Genomic DNA, 19,557 nt, shown 5'->3' with positions numbered 1-19,557 from the left:
GAGAGAGGATGTGTTTTCCACAGTTCCATCATCTATAATTCAGTTCATGTCACTGAACACATCTCTGGACTTCCCACTGCTCTAACACTAAGTACTGCCTTTGATGCATAAAGGTGTTAGAGTTATAAACCAATGACACTAGTAACATATGAACAATCTGCTAAGGGCAGGGATAACAGCACTTAAATATCCAAATAATGTCCAGTAGCTTTACATCACACTTTGATCACCAGCAATTTCATCACATTGTGAAGAACCAGGCAGTGGAGAAGGTTTAAGCATAAAATATTCTTAATTCTGTTGGTTGAGTGAGTGAGATGCAAGTGACAAACCATAAAGTGTTTAAGAAGGAACTGCAGATGCTGGAAAATCGAAGGTAGACAAAAATGCTGGAGAAACTCAGCGGGTGCAGCAGCATCTATGGAGCAAAGGAAATTGGCAACGTTTCGGGCCCAAACCCTTCCTTGCCTATTTCCTTCGCTCCATAGATGCTGCTGCACCCGCTGAGTTTCTCCAGCATTTTTGTGTACTAGGGTTTTGGCCCAAAACATTGCCTATTTCATTCGCTCCATAGATGCTGCTGCACCCGCTGAGTTTCTCCAGCATTTTTGTGTACCTGACAAACCATAAATATTCTTTAGCCGCATATGTAGCTTTGAGCCTACATGTACTAATCTGGTCATTCAATATTGGACTCCGCAAGATCGGATAGTTCGGCAGAACATATTCTGTACTCTGTATCTGCCCCTTTGTACTTGACTTTGAGCGGATTATTTTTATATATAGTGTTATCTGATCTGATTGCATAGTATACAAAGCAAAGCTTTTCACTGTACCTCGGTACACATGACAATAATAAACCTAAATTGCATAACCGAGCAATGTGCAAATAGCACACGGTGGAGAACGTCAAGATTATGCAAATACGATAAACTGCAGATGCTGGAATCTTGAACACGAAACAAAGTGCTGGAGGAACTCAGCGGGTCAGGCAGCATCCACGGAAGAGAAATTGACGGGCAAAGTTTCTGGTCGGGACCCTTCTTCAGTCAGATGCCGCCTCACCCGTTGAGTTCCTCCAGCAATTGTTATTTTTAAGTCAAAATCAAAATATTTTTTTCTCTCGATGATGTGAAGCTAAATAAGGCCATTGACCTCAGCCCCAGCGGTATGAATATTGACTTCTCTAACTTCAAATAGCCCTTGCTTTCCCTCTCTCTCCATCCCTTCCCCCTCCCCAGTTCTCCCACCAGTCTCACTGTCTCCGACTACATTCTATCTCTATCCCGCCCATTCCCCTGTTATCAGTCTGAAGAAGGGTCTCGACCCAAAACGCCACCCATTCCTTCTCTCCAGAGATGCTGCTTGTCCCGCTGATTTACTCCAGCATTTTCTATCTACCTAAGGAGTTTCATCGTTCTGTTTCCATTTGGTGAACTGCCGTTGATAAATTATTCACCATCTTACTCATCAGCAAAGCAAAGGACATTTCATGCAAGCACGTTTCAGGATAATCTGTTCTGAGGTGAGGATGTTGCTGAATTGACCAGCATACTGGGGATGCAATGATACAAAATGATCTGAACGAGATTGGAACTGGATATGACCCCTCTGCAGAGTGCTATGCCATTCTCATAAATGTCTGAACACAAATTGTGATGAATGATCGCCCGCCTGTGGTTCCCCATGTAAAGCTTCTTGAAATGCTGCAGATCACCTCAGCACAGTACCTGCACAGTATTCTTGGGTAGGGAGTGCAGGATTTACTCCAACAGCAGTGAATGAGAACATCATGTGTGTAGGAAGGAACTGCAGATGCTGGTTTAAACCGAAGATAGACACAAAATGCTGGAGTAACTCAGCGGGACAGGCAGCATCTCTGGAGAGAAGGAACGGGTGACGGTTCGGGTTGAGACACTTTTTCAGCTACTGAGTTACAAGGTCTACCACCAGTAAAATGCGTTGTATTTACTCAACAAAATGACTCTGACAGTGCCCACTAAATCCCGCCAGTTTTGCCAGCAAACACAAGGGAACAGATACTTGGAAATACCAATATCTCTCGCCATCCTTCTGGTCGCACACAATCCTGACTTGGAACTGTATTGATGTTCTCATTGAAGATACACACAAAATGTTGGAGTAACTCAGCTGGACAGGCAGCATCTCTGGAGAGAAGGAATAGGTGACGTTTCGGGTTGAGACTTTTCTTCTTCGAGACCCGCTTTCTGCCCGACGAATGCGAGGAGAAGATGGAATGATTGGAGTGGGAAAAGTCCTTGGTTACTTTCCCGAGGCCGTGTGATGATGGTGGGGAGGTTGGTCTGTGCGATGGATTGGGCTACATCCACAACCATGGTGCAAGCAACACATTAGTGATCTGCTCTGGGCTCAGCTCCATCCAGCTGACATAGAAACAGAAAATAGGTGCAGGAGTATGCCATTCGGCCCTTCGAGCCTGCACCGCCATTCAATATGATCATGGCTGATCATCCAACTCAGTATCCTGTACCTGCCTTCTCTCCATACCCTCTGATCCCTTTAGCCACAAGGGCCACATCTAACTCCCTCTTAAATATAGCCAATGAACTGGCCTCAACTACCTTATGTGGCAGAGAATTCCAGAGATTCACCACTCCCTGTGTGAAAAATGTTTTTCTCTTGGGCAGCTGCTGCTCTTGGGCAGCTAGTTGCTGCTTTGGGCCTTGCTGGGACCTCTCTGTCTTCCTCTGTGATCTTCCTGCTCCTCGTCTCAATGATCTGCCGCTGCTGTGGTAGCTGGTGTCAGCGCAATGACCCAGGAACCTATGCGTGCTGTCAGTATCCCACAAACAGATGTGACTCTCCCCAATGAGGGCAACATTGCTTGTTGACTGACGCTCCGATGTAAAATGAAAACTCATCCTTTTGAATTATGCTCGGGACATGATCTTGGTCTAAGGGACATCATGACTCATTTACTTTAATGACCACTTGTGGTGGATTACACAGCCTGAGACTCACGCACGTAAACAAAATCTTTTATGGGACCAAATACCACCACGTTTTCCAAAAATAATGAAGAATAACTATAACCACAATGGTGTAATGCCACAAGATTAGATGGTCCACTATGTTATTAAGTGCTGGAATGACTCTGAGGGTTAGACAGCATCCCTGGAGAACTGGGATAGGTGACACTTTGGGTCAGAGTCCTTTTTCAGACTGATTATGGAGGGGGGGGGGAGTAGGTGAATCGAGGATCAGAGGATACAGGTTTAAGGTGAAGGTGAAAAGATTTAATAGGAATCTGAGGGGTCACTTTTTCACATAAAGAGTGGTGGGTGTATGGAACAAGCTGCCAGAGGGGGTAGTTGAGGCTGGGACTATCCCATCGTTTAAGAAACAATTAGACAGGTACATGGATAGGACAGGTTTGGAGGGATATGGACCAAGTGCAAGCAAGTGGAACTAGTGTAGCTGGGACATTGTTGGCTGGTGTGGGCGAGTTGGGCTGAAGGGCCTGTTTCCACACTGTATCACTCTATGGGCCCACGTAGGCAGCTTTGGTATCAACAGATATCTTTGTTGGTTACCACAGCATTTCTCACTTCTGTTTTTAAAACGTGTGCAGGTGCAGGTTAATATCTGTGACGAGCCTCATTACACTGGAGGATCATTAGAGCGTGGTGTGTATCAAAACCTGACCATTTGCTGAAACAGCGGGCAGACATTGAAAAAAACGCTGAGGGAGAGGTGGGAGGCAGATTGGGTCAGAGTGACAGTGGTGGCTGGAGATGGTCAGACTGGGAGAGAAAACACAACTGGGAGGAAAGTAGCCAGAAGATATATAATATAAGAAATAGATTGAATCAAATAGAATGGGCATGACTGAGTGGATCATGTTGCAACAGGGAACAGAAGTAGACTAAGAGGAAGAAGTTATAAAGAGGGCTGGACTGGAGGGAAACATGAAACATAGAACATAGAACATAGGAACAGGCTCTTCAGCCCACAATGTCCGTGCCAAATTTAACTAATCTCTGCCTCCACATGATCCATATCCCTCCACTGCCTGCATATCCCTGTGGCCCCGAATGGCCTACTCCTGCACCTATTGTCTATTGTCTATCCGAAAGCCTCTTTAGCACCACTATCGTATCTGCCTGAGAACAAAGGGGGACCGCTATGAGGGAGGGGGAAGAACAATGAACAACGGAGGATCTGACATGGAGAGACCACCAGGAGAGGGGGGGGGGGGGGGGGGGGTGAACAATGGAGGACCCGGAGTGGGGGAGGGGGAGGGGAGGGAAGGGGAGTAACTTTGTCAGTGCGGGAGTAACTATGTGGCGACTATTTGCATGTCTTGGGTATATGCAAACAAAGAACTTCACTGGGCCTTGTCACACGCCACAATAAAGTATCCCATTGCATTCCATTCCACTTCTGGCCATGTGTTCCAGACACCCACCACCCTCTGTGACATAGACCAGGGTGTAAGAGGATAGGAAACAGATAGAGAGGTGACTGAATTCTGAAAGACTTTGAGAGAACTCAGTTACTGGTTGTCCTGGATGCTTATACAAGATCATTCATCGCTGAACTAAAATCCTAACAGCTGCAATGGAGAGAAACCAAAATAAGGTGGGGTGAAAAAAATCCAAAGCAGATGGTCAGCATTATACTGAGAACTACTGTCTTTACCCCGATGGAGAAATAAACGAAGGCCTGCTCATTTAACTCCAAGCTCCCAGTCCAGATATATCAGTGCAGACACAAAAGATAGCAGATGCTGGAATGTGGAGCAAATAAACAAACTGCCAGAGGAACTGGAGCGGTCAAATGGCATCTGTGGGGGGGAGAGGAATTAACCACAGAGAGAGGAGCGGTGAAAGAGGGCTTCACAGAATACAGGAAGAAAACTTCATCAAAGTAGGTATGTCTTTAAGGGACTCTGCAGTTGACTGGTATAATGGAGACACAAGAGGCATAATGGAGACACAAGACATCGACCATTCCTTCACCCCCCCCCCCTTGACTTGTTGTGTTTCTTGACTTGTTGTGTTTCTCCAGCAAATTGTTGCTCCAGATAAAACAGTGCTGTCTCTAAGGGGTTGCTGTGGATGTATGAGTGTGGGCAACCCCTCTGAGTGCACCACTGTGTGCGTTGGGCCATATCTCAGCCTTTCTGTTCACCGGCTGTTTCAAAGTGCAGATTGCCTCAGCGACAAAATTACACAATTAAGTCTCAAAATTCATTTCTGACCTTTAGCGGCTTTTGAAAAGAACATCGTTTATTTTGCAATATTTTGTTGGGTTTTTTTGCCCAAAGTCCACAGATTATGCACTTGATGTGCTTTATTTATCTGTCCAGACATGGTCCAACAGCTGTTTGTGTCTGATTCGGGGAACTGCCAGCAGGCTGCCGGGTAAATGGTGATCAGGCTCAACTGACCTGCAATTGGTTTTATGTGTTCTTCACATAGAAATGTGTTTATTTAGCGTTATCTCCTGAATACAAGTACCATTGATCACCTGATCTGCAATAAGATTGGGACCTTTGTCTTTGCATTTTCTGATCTGTAATTATGGGGTAACCCAATGAAATTGTTTAAAAAGGGGCATAGAGGCGCGGTGATAGACTTTCTACCTTGCAGCACCAGAGATCCAGGTTCAATCCTGACAAAGGGTGCTGTCTGTACAGAATTTGTACGTTCTCCCCACGGCCACTTGGGTTTTCCACAGGTGTTCTCTGGAACTCTCTGCCACAGAAGGTAGATGAGGCCAGTTCATTGGCTATATTTAAGAGGGAGTTAGATGTGGCCCTTGTGGCTAAAGGGATCAGGGGGTATGGAAAGAAAGCAGGTACAGGATACTGAGTTGGATGATCTGCCATGATCATATTGAATAATAATAATAATAATAAATTTTATTTAATGGGCGCCTTTCAGACATCTCAAGGACACCTTACATAGTAATCGGAATAACATATAATCGGAATATAACAAGTAATAAAGACATCACAGAGACACAAATTAAAAACAGAATTCAATCCAAAAACAGAAAATCAAAAACAGTGTGAAGAGAGCAGTGGCAGCCAAAGCGCGCCAGCGTCCACTCTCCCTTCACGGCAGCCATCTTGGACACAGACCTACAGGACTACAATTAGACAAAAAAATCATCCCCCCACAGTGGGTAGCACTGTGGGGGAAGGCACAATGTCCAGTCCCCACCCCATGTTCACCCCAAAGTCAGGCCTATTGAGGCCACCGCAATTGCCTCTACGGAGGCCCGATGTCCCTGGCCGTTCTCACCGGGTGGTCTTGCCCCGGCGTCGGGAGAGTCCTTTCGGCGGCTGGGCCAACTGGAACGGCCGCTTCCTGGCGGCCAGGAATAGCGGTGCAGGCTCGAAGGGCCGAATGGCCTCTACCCCTGCACCTATTGTCTATGTTTCTATGTTTCTATGTTCCAGTTTCCTCCCACATTCCAAAGAAGTACAGGTTTGTAGGTTAAATGGTTTTGGTAAAAATTATAATTTGTCCATAGAGTATAGGATGGTGTTAATGTACACAAATCGATGGTCGGCACAGACTTGGTGGGCTGAAGGGCCTGTTTCTACGCTGTATCTCTAAACTAAGCTAAACATGGTGTGGTGCGTGAGAGAGTAAATGAGGGGTGAGAAACTGTGCAGTCCATGAGGCTCTACATGTTGTGGGCTACAGAACAGGTCTTGCACATTTTGTGTGCCGTTGCAAAGTGTGCAAGGGAAGCAGAGAGGTCAGGACACTGGGAATGGAAAACAATGAAAGTGAAGTCAAGGGGAAAGAGGTTGGAGAGGGGAGTTGACTGGTCCACCAGTTAGGTGTGATTTGGATCGTGAGGTTCAAGGTGGTTCATCGGAAGAGAGTTGTGATCGACTGCTGGACATGTGATGAAGTGGGGCTTGCAATCAAGATTTAGATGGGTCTGGTGATTGGGTCAGGCAGTTTATTGCGGGCAATAGGAGGCACTCTGCGGGTCGGGCAACATCTATGGAGGGAAATGAACAGTTAACATTTCAGGTTGAGACTCTTCATCAGGGCTGGTTTGGTGAGGGTCAGGCGAGAGTTGGTGGGAACACTAGGGGATAAATGTTTGAGTTGGACAAGCATGTTGGCAGCAGTTTGGCCCATCAAGTCTGCTCCGCCATTCCATCATGGCTGATCTATCGTTCCCTCTCAACCCCATTCTCCTGCCTTCCCCCTGTAACCTTGACGCCCTTACTGATCAAAGACCGATGAACCGCCGATTTAAAAATACCCAATGACTTGGCCACTTGGCCACCACAGCTGCTGTGGCAATAAATTCCACAGATTCACCACCCTCTTGCTGAAAAAATCATGCTCCTCATCTCCATTGTAAAGGTAAGTCCTTTTATTCTGAGGCTGTGCCCTCTAGTCCTAGACTCTCCTACGACTGGAAACATGCTCCCCACTTCCACTCTAACCAGGCCTTTCATTATTCAGTAGGTTTCAGTGAAGTCCCCGTGCGAGGATTAGAATCGCACAGGAAAGCCACTGAAAGAATGAAGCATTTTGGTTAAAGGTGCAAAGGTGCCTTCCAGCACCGGGACCTGCTCAGACATGAGAGGAGCTTGTATGGACAAAGAGTAAAGACAATGCAGGCCCAAGGGGCGCTACAAAGTCCTTGTTATAATACCGGCCCTGCTGAGTGCCCCCCACCCCCCATGGACTGTCTCCCTCGGATGGTCACGTCGCGCAGACACATCTGCACTTTAGTCTGTTGAACTGTTTTGACTGTTTTACTGTTCTTTTTACAATCCATGTTCTCGGGGTATCTAAATATCTAAATCCAAATATTATTAGTTATTTATGTTATGACATCGGTTGGAAGCTGCATACCAAATCTCGTTGCGCTTATGTGCAATGACAATAAAAGATATTATTATTATTATTATTATTATTATTATCAATCCGTCTGATTCAACACCATGGATTTAGTGAATTTATTTAGTGAAATTAGTCCCTTTCCAGCTGATTTTCTAAAATTGAAATTGAATTGCATGAGGTGCACAGACGCACCTGCACCACCCGATGCCTAAATGTGACACAACGAGAAGTGAAGCTGCCTTCTTGGTAAAGGAATATGTCACACTGGGTTGACTCAGACTGAAGTCGCCCAATGGTATTCAAGCCCTAGGATATTGTTCCATCTTGTTCCATCTGGATATTGTTTATCACTGCAATCTTCTCACGAGGGCAAAACATTTAGCAATTTCTAGAAATTCAAAGTCAATTTAAATTTGGATACTTTTGAATAGATTAAATACTTTATAATACTGAGGAAAAATAGAACATCGATTACCAAGCTATTTTACATGAAGGTTATTGTTCAAAGACTGGAGGTGCTAATCTGTCTATATCCATATATTATGATATAATCATAAATAGTCATGTTACGTTTTGCTGGAGAATTTTTTCCTCTTCTGTAGAAGTTTGCTTAATATAATTTAGTTTTGCTTAGAGGTACAGCATAGAAACAAGCTCAAAGGTTCAAAGGTTCAAAGGTTGATTTATTGTCACATACACCTAGATGTAGTGAAATTCTTTTTGCCAATGCAGCACATTAAAATCTTTTTGCCAATACAGCTCTTATGCCCACCGAGGCCACGCCGACCATCGATCACCCATTCTCACTAGTTTTATGTTAACACAGTAACTACTCCCTGCACACTAGGGGTAATTAAAAAAGACAATTTAATCTACAACTCCATGTGTCCTTGGGATGTGGGAGGAAACCAGAGAACTTGGAGGAAATCCACGCGGTCCCAGGGAGCCAGTACATCTCCACACAGATGGCACTGAGGTCAGGATTGAACCTGGGTCTCTGGCGTGGTGAGGTAGCAGTTCTACCTGCTGCGTTAATCCATTTGAAATTATGAGAAGCCATGTTAATATCACTTGATTACAAGGATGTTTGTGTGAGGTAGTGGCTTTAAAATGTTTCATTCAAATGTATCTGCTGGGTCAATAATCAGATCCCTGAATGTATTATCCCTAATTTACCGTGGAATTCAAACTGGAATTTAGTACAACTAAGTGAAGGACATGTATTGATCGGGGGGTAGCAACCAAGTGGCGTGACTGATGTTTGCTGTTTGACGGGTCATTAACCTTGGTGCTTGAGTGGAGGCCACCAAGACCAGTGGCTGATTTTTATGCAAAGTGCTCCAAACTCAATACAAAAAAAAAGTCAAAATCAAACCGATTGTAGCCTGACCTCCTTCACTTAACTACTGCTTGTTTGATGCTGGTAACTTTCCCCATCCCCTGTTGCAATTACGTTTTTATACATGAAAAATCTGCAACGAAAGTCACTTGCAATCAGTTTAAATTAAAGAGAAGGACTACCTATTTTTTGTCCATAGCCTAGATCTTAAACAAGTTAGGGCGGCACTGTGGTGCAGCGGTATAGTTGCCGACTTAAGGGGCTGTCCCACTTGGGAGACCTAATCTGCGAGTTTAGAAGAGTGTCTTCGACCTTCAAACTCGCAGCATGGTCGACACGTGGTCGTAGGAGGTCCTATGAGGTCGCTGGAACTCTCCTTCATGCTCGAGGGAAGTTTGCGAATACTCGTGGCCTCAGCTAGGTCGCGGACATTTTTTCAGCGTGTTGAAAGATTTTCCGCGAGTAACATTTGGTCGTCATAGTTCTTTTTGACTCGTTTGAAAGGTCTGAATGACAAATAAAGGAATCTAATCTAGTGCAGAGGAGTGGGGTCGCTATTTAGTTACAGGCAGTCCAGGGCAGCCATAGGCAATCTCCTTCATTGACCGAGCATTTTAATTGGCTTATTGGAGTTTTCTGGACCAAGGAAATCCGACCGGTAGGTAAAATGCCCACTAAACTGCCCCCCCCCCCCCCGCACTCTCTAAAGGAGTTACCGTTACTGTGCAGCCCTTTTACCTTCCTCTTCATCGCGGGTGTGAATTTCAGACAGCGCTCCCCTGCTTTCCCTGGCCCCCTCCTTTGCTGTGTGTGTGTGTGTGTGTGTGTGTGTGGGTGTGTGGGTGTGTGGGTGTGGGTGTGGGTGTGGGTGGGTGTGGGTGTGGGTGTGGGTGTGGGTGTGGGTGTGGGTGTGGGTGTGGGTGTGGGTGTGGGTGTGGGTGTGGGTGTGGGTGGGTGTGGGTGTGGGTGGGTGTGTGTGTGTGGGTGTGTGTGGGTGTGGGTGGGTGTGGGTGTGGGGGTGTGGGTGTGGGTGTGGGTGTGGGTGTGGGTGATTGTAGCTCGAGGCTTTCCAGGCAAGTACCCTCGAGCTTGAAGGTCGAAGACACTCTTCTTAACTCGCGGATTAGGTCGCCCAAGAGGGACAGCCCCTTTACAGCGCCAGGGACGCAGGTTCGATCCTAACCACGGGTGCAGTCTGTACGGAGTTTCTATGTTCTCCCTGTGGACCAAATGGGCTTTCTCCAGGTGCTCCGGTTTTCTCTTGTATTCCAAACAGGTACAGGTTTGTAGTTTAATGGCTTTATAAATTGCCCCTAGTGTGTAGGATGTGAAACGGGGATAACATAGAACTAGTGTAGGGGTTATCATTGTTCAGCAAGGACTCGGTGTGCCGAAGGGCCTGCTTCCATGCTGTATCTTTAAACTAAACTTTGTCATGGGAGGAGTTGATTGTGTTGGCTTGTTGTATCATTATCACCTAGTCACTAGATTACAATTCGTTCTTACACAGCTGAAAGATTTACTGAACACCACCGTGGTATTAACAAAAATCCAATTTTGTACAATTCATGCTCAGTTAGAACTCGACTGTAAATTGCCTGCAAGGTCTGTCAACACAAGAGGAGCAAGTTGTAAACTTCACACCGCTCATGTGCCGACTGTGTGTAAATGAGCTGCAATACTTATCGCCGACTCTCAACTCTCCGTCTTGTCTTCTTTCATTGGTGTTGTAAATCTGCGTCCAAAGATGCAGAAGGTGGAACTGCCAGCAGGACATTGCCAACCATCAAATGGTCTTCCGTGCACTTAGTATGGCAGTATCCATTCATCACAAACCTGAACACGCAACGACTGCCATGCTGGCTGATGAAAGATCAGCAACAGAGGCCAGAATACTGACGAGCAGCATCCACTCCTCGTGACAGGGTAATTAGAACAATATAGTAAGATATGCCAAGGTTTAGTCTGGCAGCTTTATCAGAAACGCTTTGACAGTGACCAATGTGAGGATGTGTTAGATGAGTGAGCAATGTATGGTCAAGAAGGTTGGTTTAAAGGGAGAAGGGCCGTGAAGGAATACCAGAGATTTAGGCCTGAGGAGCTCAAGCCAAACAAAATTGGGGGTGGACAAGAGAGAAGAAGTGGTGGAACAGTATTCTGAAAGGGATGTGTGCTGGAGAAGCCTTCTCTACAGCATACATTACTCAGACGTTTAGAAAGGGGAACATCGCAGAGTAAAGACATACACTTGGCATACCTGCAGTAGGCTGCTAGAAGATAGTGCAGTGTATCTAAGGTGTGAATGAGTACCAGGAGGGGGTTTGGTGAAGGGGTAGATTCGGGGGTGAGCCCCCCGATGCGATGTGGTGACAGCATTGAGGTCGGAGCTATGAAAGGCCGCTCCCCATTGATATCTGAGCCCCAAAGTGCAATATCTAGTACTCATGCACAATCATTACAATATCTTACAAACAGCTAGTCTCACCGGATGCTAATGTGAACTGGTAATAGCTTTTATAAATCAAAACTTATTGGATTCCATCACCCGGAGGACTCGTGGGTTCCCACACATACCTTCCCAAATGCCCTAATGAGAAAAATGTGCTAAACGGAAGAACAGACTTGAGATACGATAAATAACTCTGCAAGTGAGGCTTTGCAAGTAATAAAATCCACAAAGAATTATTGCCAGCTTCACTGACAGCGAAGTTTGGCATTTCTCACCATGCCAAAGACTTCCTGATGGTGCCATCTGCTGAGAATAAAATTTTGAAATAAAAAGTAAAGCCTTCATGGTTTTGCAAGTGCATGAATATTAAATGCCTCAAACAGCTATCAGACCAGAATGAGGTGTAAAAAGCAGATCACGTGCTTCGGAGGTAGTGCAGCGTAACGCAGCGGCATGGCCAGGCCTATGATGCAAAGCAACGGGAGGCCCAAACGCTCATCTTGTTGACAAGTGCCTCATCGATCTGACTGGATTTTGTGCTGCCTCTCACTGTTGCCAGCTGCCTGATCCTGTGCAGAGGCTCCATGGCCGAGGAACAATTTAAGAAATAGTCGGGCTCATTGACTGATCAGTTTGAAGAAACTTCAGTAGTATGTTCAGACACGGGTGCTTGGTGGTTAGCACAGACTTGGTGGACAGAAGGACCTGTTCCTGTGCTGTATGACAATTACTATTTCATGCATTTTCATTTGAGTTTCACTCTCCTTAAAGGGCCTGTCCCACTTATGCGATTTTTTTTCGGCGACTTGACGGTACACGACATAGTCGCAGCAGGTTGACGAACATTTTCAACATGTTGAAAATCCAGCGGCGACCAGAAAAAGGTACGACTCTTTGGGTGACTACTCACCACCAAACAAGCGTCACCCCGCGACATGTCTAGTCAGAAAATGAGGTGTTTTATAGACACATACAGCACAGAAACAGACCCTTCAGCCCAACTTACCCAAGCCGACCAAGATGCCAGATTAAACTAGACCCACCTACTCGCATTTGGCCCATATCCCTCTCAACCTTTCCTGTCCATATATCTGTCCAAATGTCTATGTGGAGAGGTCTTGTGCCTGAAATGTTAACTCTGCTTCTCTTCCCACTGACACGGCCCAAACCGTGCCCGGGTGGTGTTAGAGAGGGACTATGCGCTATTGACGGGCGCCCTGGGGGATTTCCGGGACCGCTGGGCACCGCGGGGGGTTGAATGCATCCTTGACAAGGAGTGTAAGATAGTTGTAAAATAATTCATCATTTTTGTCGTGTATTATGGTGGTGGGCTTGGTTTTGTTTTTTACTGCACTGCATATATTATTTGAATATTTGAACAAATATTTTTGATTTTTTTTAAAAAGGCGTGCAATAGTCGCCACATACAAGACGCTGACAAAGTGGAAATTAATATAGTGGCGGGAGAGAAATCTTGTACATTATCTTAACTGTCTCATTACAAGGGTAGATGGCATACTTGATCTTGATATATCAAACCTTGTCTAATGATCGGGTATCTCCATGCAGTGGAGACAGGAAGAGTCAATGGATTTTCTCTCGCTGTGCACTCTCTTTTAGCAGATGCTAAAATATTATTAGAAAACACAAAGGCAGAAATCTTCCCACTCCAACATAAATTAACCGGTAGACATTTTTATTCAATTCATCCGCTATATATCACATTAGCCAGACTCACATGCTCGTTATTAGTTTAAATAAATTACATGTAGACTCCCAGCACCCATCATTTTAGATAAAATCCTGGGGTGTTATTGAGAACCTGCTGAAAAAAGTAGCTCAATGGTCCTTTCTCTGAGGTCTCAGCAGACATCAATGAAGATGAATCATTCCCCTCAAGAATTTCTGGAGGCCTAATTGCACAGAGATGGATGCTATTACTTCACAGTGGAGCCTTCTATCAAGACTAATTATCGTTAGACATGAGGATCTGCTGAGGGTAGGTCTAATGTGCAAACTCGCAGGCTCACGTACACTTGTAGTCTTTTGATGGGCCCTCTTTGGCATCCCATTCTTCCTTCTTGCATGCATTCCAACAACTAGATGTGCGTCAGCATGAAATAGTTTTGGCTTCATGCTCACAGTACAGTTGTGAAATGTAAGATACATGTGCGATGGTTCAACTGCATCGGAAAAAATGTTGGCACAAGACTCCTCAATATCACCTAGCCACGGTTCCATTTGGATTTACACAAATTTAGTTTAGTTTAGTTTAGAGATACAGCGCAGAAACAGGCCCTTCGGTCCACCGGGCCAGCACCGACCAGCGATCCTCGCACATTAACACTACCCTACACACACTAGGGACAATTTTACATTTGTAATCAAGCCAATTAACCTACAAGCATGTCCGTCTTTGGAGTGTGGGAGGAAACCGAAGATCTCGGAGAAAACCCACGCATGTCACGGGAAGAACGTACAAACTCCGTACAGACAGCACCCATAGTCAGGATCGATTCCGGGTCTCTGACGCTGTAAGGCAACAGCTCTACCGCCATGCGCCGATCAAATCACTGACGTCTTTAGAGTCCTTTCTCTTCACAAGCTTTTGTTTTTACTTTAATCAGGGCCAGAGAAGGCATCAGCTTTGTTGCAGGCCTGACAACTGGGAAGGGGGTCATACACTGCCTCTTAGTTTGTTGAATGTAGTTGCACTCTCAGAAGGCAGAAAGAACAGAAGAAGAAGAAGAAGGAGAAAAGGCTTTAACTCATGAGGAACTCTTATCTCCTTAATGAAAAAATTGAAGCTTTTTAAATGAAAAATGACCAGTAACAGCAAACCAACGTCATGGTTGGCCGTTAAGTAATTATGTGCAAAAAAGATTTTGCAACTGTGATTAATGCTTCATTTTACCTAGACACAGTTAAATCCCCGCGGGATAAGTTAGCATGACAAGTTGACATGAATGTTTAGTTCAATAAAGAATCGGATTGATGGGCACATTAGCTCACACTTTACAAATAGTTCTGCTCACATACCAGCCATCACACATATTTAAACCACTTCTTCTTGTGGGTATCAGGATCACTGGTTGAAGAGTATCCTGATGATTGGCAGGCATTGGAAACAAAGTTTTAAAGTGGATTTCCAATAATATTTCAGCATGACTGAAAACCAATAAGCCTCATGATGTTGTTATGTTGGGAATGATGGTGCACTCTCATCTTGCGAACATTTATAACCATATAACCATATAACAATTACAGCACGGAAAACAGGCCATCTCGGTCCTTCAAGTCCGTGCCGACACTTATCCTCCCCTAGTCCCATCTACCTGCACTCAGACCATAACACTCCATTCCTTTCCCGTCCATATACCTATCCAGTTTATTTTTAAATGATAACATCGAACCTGCCTCCACCACTTCCACTGGAAGCTCATTCCACACAGCTACCACTCTCTGAGTAAACAAGTTACCCCTCATGTTACCCCTAAACTTCTGTCCCTTAATTCTCAAGTCATGTCCTCTTGTTTGAATCTTCCCTACTCTCAATGGGAAAAGCTTATCCACGTCAACTCTGTCTATCCCTCTCATCATTTTAAAGACCTCTATCAAGTCCCCCCTTAACCTTCTGCGCTCCAAAGAATAAAGACCTAACTTGTTCAAACTTTCTCTGTAACTTAGTTGCTGAAACCCAGGCAACATTCTAGTAAATCTCCTCTGTACTCTCGCTATTTTTATTTTTTTTATTTTTTTATTTTTTATATACTCCTGTCTCAGTGGCCATTTCATATTGAACACATCCCAACTCCTCCAATTTTATCACACAGGCAATTAACAACGTTTACTGGTCATATTCAAAAGGAAAGGCTTAGCTTTATATCCCATCGCACTTTACAGTCACTATTGTAGAAACAGCAGCCAATTTATCCATAGCTAAGTCCAATGGACATCAGAGTATGAGGTTCCAGGTTAATAATGTTGATAATATTATTGAGTGCAACAGCCAAGTAACTCCTCAGGTTTGTTTTTGAGATGACACAATGTGTTCTTTGATGTCCATCTGACAGAGCCGTCAAACCCTTAGTGTAATGCTCCATCCATAATACTGCAGTAACCCCTCAGTCCTGCCATCTGGATTGAAGTGCTCCAATCTTTGAGCATGCAGCCTTTTTAGTCAAAGGCGAGAGGGATACCTATTCAGCCTGGGACACTAATGTGCGTTGAGTCGTTGATAGACATGAACAACACAATCCCAGTTCTTGTCCATTAGACATTAGAGATGTAGATACAGTGCGGATATTTAAACCACTTACAGGCCCTTCGGCCCACCGAGACCACGCAGACCAGCGATCACCTCGTACACTTGCACTATCGTACACATTCGGGACAATTTACAATTTTACCGAAGCCAATTAATCTACAAACTTGTACGTCTTTGGAGTGTGGGAGGAAATTGGAGCACCCAGGGAAAACCCAGGTCCTCCTCACATTACAGGCCCATGAAGCCTCCTGTTGGCTGCATAAACCTTCACTCCTTTGGTATCGGAAATATTAACTGTGCACTAAATGTGGACTACACAGCATCGCATGCTGATTATCACTTCATGGGAGAGCCAACAGAATTAGCCTTCTGAGTATGTCTGTGATACTTGCCAATGCTGACTGAGTTAATGAACAAGATGGAAAAGCTATTTCAATGCTAATCGTAGAAGCTAACATTTAGTAACAGTGGGTATCAGAGAGGAAAGAACAAACAATGTGTTTATGTTTGATGTTCCTCCAAAGACTTCCTCTTTTGTATAAAAATAGTGCAGGAGATCCTATTTTTGAAACTAACAATTATGTATCTAGACTCAGAGCCATGGACCTTAGCTTTATTCTTTCTGCATCTCAAACAATAGCAGCATTAAATTATATTCAATTTGTATATAAGCTCTGTATTGATGCCAAAGGGACACTTAGTGCATGAGTAACTCACCAGGACATTTTGGGTCGAGACCCTTCTTCAGACAGATTCTGTCTGATTCTGTCTCAACCCGAAACATCACCTGTCCATGTTCTCCAGGGATGCTGCCTGACCTGCTGAGTTACTCCAGCACTTTGCGTCATTTTGTGTATTACCCAGCATCTGCAGTTCTCCGTTTCTGCATTGATACCAGGAGGTACACAAAAATGCTGGAGAAACTCAGCGGGTGCAGCAGCATCTATGGAGCGAAGGAAATAGGCAACGTTTCGGGCCGAAACCCTTCTTCAGACTGATACCAGAAGGGTTTAGCCAGGTAGGTGAAGTCAGGTGAGTTTTGCCAAGTGTTGCCACAGACATTGCAATCTCTGCCGTGGTTTCAATGGTAGGACTCTTAAACAGATACAGATGCTTCTGGGCATAAACCCTACTCAGGACTTAAGTGAAGTACCACCTTGGACCTGTTTGCACTGCAGCTGGGTGTTGGGTGATGGAGTGTCACATGACGAACAGCATCCTATTGATGTGCCTGGTCAGCTGTAGAAAATGTGCTGTTGCTTGCTCATTAGTTGACTGCTGGCCATCATCTCAAACGAACCTCCCCATTTCCCAACAGTGTGCATCCAAAATTAGTCACACAATTAGTTGCACGGGTTTCAAAATGGCTGGATTCAAAGTTCACTTCCGGATTAAATCTGAGCAGGTTTGGGCCCTCAGTCTGAAGAAGGGTCTCGGCCCGAAATGTGGCCCATCCATGTCTTCTGGAGATGCTGCCTGACTGCTGAATTACTCCAACATTTTTTGTCTTATTTTGCGGCCTTGCCTGAATATTTCATATCAACAGCAAAATGCATAATTTTGTTACAAAAGATGTCAATGGCATTTGAAGCATAAATTGCAGGTAGTTTTATGAGGCTTTCAACTTAGTGAGTAAGCAACAAGAATCTCCCTGGGGTATAAGACTTTCCACATAACTGTGACCCGGTAATCATTTCAAGAGGAATTATTCCAATTACTCAATTATTAAAGTCTTACCACATTATTCTAACATAGGCAATAAATTACTAGATATTGAGCTGCAGAAAATCCAGCTACGATGTTATTATCAGTGTCGAAGGTGAAAACTGAGTCCGTTCAGTTCACAAAATAATGAAAGAGTGCATTTATACACAGATACAGAGAGAAAGTTTGGATTAGTGTCACAGACTGAGAATTCTTGGATTACAATGATGGAGATAAAACAGAGCAAGTAACATACTTCAAAAGATAGACGATATCACAAAATCTCGCTTTAGACTGTATATATCACCCAGTTATCAAGTTACGTCACTAAATAATGCAAACTGTACATTTATGAAGACAGTTAGATTTAACTGCCTCGTTATATTGTGTTGAAATACTTTGGAAACCTTAAGGCAAAACCCTTTATCAGAATCAGTGGGGTTAAAGAATGCAAAGAATGCTTCGCCAATCACACAGCCACAACCCACTCTTGGTGGAATTCACATATTACAATCAGAAAATGTGTTCAGAAATTACAAAGGCACATTTCTACTTTCTTGACAGAACTTCCACCAACAAGAACCATCCTTGCAGTGCTCATTCTTGTAATCCAGCTGTGGACTAATTACTGTGAGAGGTTGCTTGGCTCCATGCTCTTACCTTTTCTCTGGATCCGGGCCTCGTGGACATGAATGGTGGCACATATCAAGAGGAGGAGAGATACTTTAGCCAACTTGTTCATTTTCAGCCCTTGGCTTTTTTCTCTTTTACAGACTTTCTCACCCCTTCACTGGCTACAAAATAAAATAAACACAAACTAAACTTTAATTTCCTGATGAATCCCACTGTTTTGAAAGCAGCTCTTACGATAGTTTGCACAATCCCTGTCCCTGGCCTTAAAAGATGGCAGTGATACTGGCGGAGAGTTTTATACTTGTCCATGAAGGTCGTGAACAAACTGCTCGGAAATCTCTGATTGGCTCCGGTTAGACCTGGAACATATTGTGAAAGGTTTGCAAAAGTTATCTATTACGGGAGCCAGACCACAGACTGACCAGCTCTCAGCAAAGAAAGTCAATGAAAATCGTGTTTGTTGTTGCGTAAAAGAGTTGATCTGAAAGGGTTTCAAAGCTCACAGCGGGGAGAATCGCTGGAAAATGTAAATGATATAATTTGGGTGGTACAACGCCGGACTTTGTGTATCCTCATTGTATAACTGAGAAAATCTCCAGATTCCAGCTGAGTCCTTTGGCAGTTCATAAAAATCACTCGGTGCGCCGGAGACTTTGGACTGAACTGTGGGCCATTGTAGGAGGAAAAGCTTAAATCACAAACAAATTCTCACCTTCCCCCCGCGACAGATCCTCCAAACCCCACACCAATGCACCTGACCTCTTTGATGCCCACACCCACCTGACCCTTTACCACCCCCCATCCCATTCACCCCGTTCCCAAAACCCAATGCCAGTGCCCCCATCCCCAACACCCACTTGGCTTTCTCTGTCTCAAGGTGCATAGCACCCAACTCCCAGCAATCTAAAAGTCTCTAGAAGAAATGACTTGCCTTTCTTTGCCTCACGACTATACCTTGGACTATACCATTGCACTAGGTGTCTTCTCCCCCCACCCCCCCCCCCCCTCCCATTTTGCTGCATGTCAGCTGCCCCACACCACACCACAACACCAGCATAGCACAATGTTGTTTAACCCTTCGAGCCTGGCCCAACATTGAACGGGGCCACACCTGATCAGTGACCTAACTCCACACACAGGCCTTTCCTCCATTAATGCTTGCAATAAACCAGAGCCTTTCACCCTCACATTCAAACTGGCCAATTGTCATTGCACCAATGGTCGCATGCGGAGGAGAGCTTCAAACATCCACCAGGAACATCACCATGGAGAAATGTTTCCACCTTCACCCCCTGCA

The 19,557-nt window shown here is 44.7% G+C and overlaps 1 protein-coding gene across 1 annotated transcript in view; it reads right to left on the bottom strand.

Moving 5' to 3' along the window:
* Positions 1–18,655, bottom strand: part of lipc (lipase C, hepatic type) — a 51,107-nt gene extending 32,452 nt beyond the window's left edge. Inside the window, exon 1 of the mRNA XM_033050639.1 lies at positions 18,288–18,655. Coding sequence (XP_032906530.1) covers positions 18,288–18,369 — 82 coding nt within the window. The 5' untranslated portion in view covers positions 18,370–18,655. The remainder of the gene's footprint in view (positions 1–18,287) is intronic.
* Positions 18,656–19,557: the final 902 nt, after the last annotated feature.

The sequence above is a fragment of the Amblyraja radiata genome, chromosome 34 (assembly GCF_010909765.2).
Source record: "Amblyraja radiata isolate CabotCenter1 chromosome 34, sAmbRad1.1.pri, whole genome shotgun sequence".
Lineage (NCBI taxonomy): Eukaryota > Metazoa > Chordata > Chondrichthyes > Rajiformes > Rajidae > Amblyraja > Amblyraja radiata.
The sequence above is the reverse complement of the archived record's forward strand: the minus strand, read 5'-3'. Positions and strand labels throughout refer to the sequence as shown.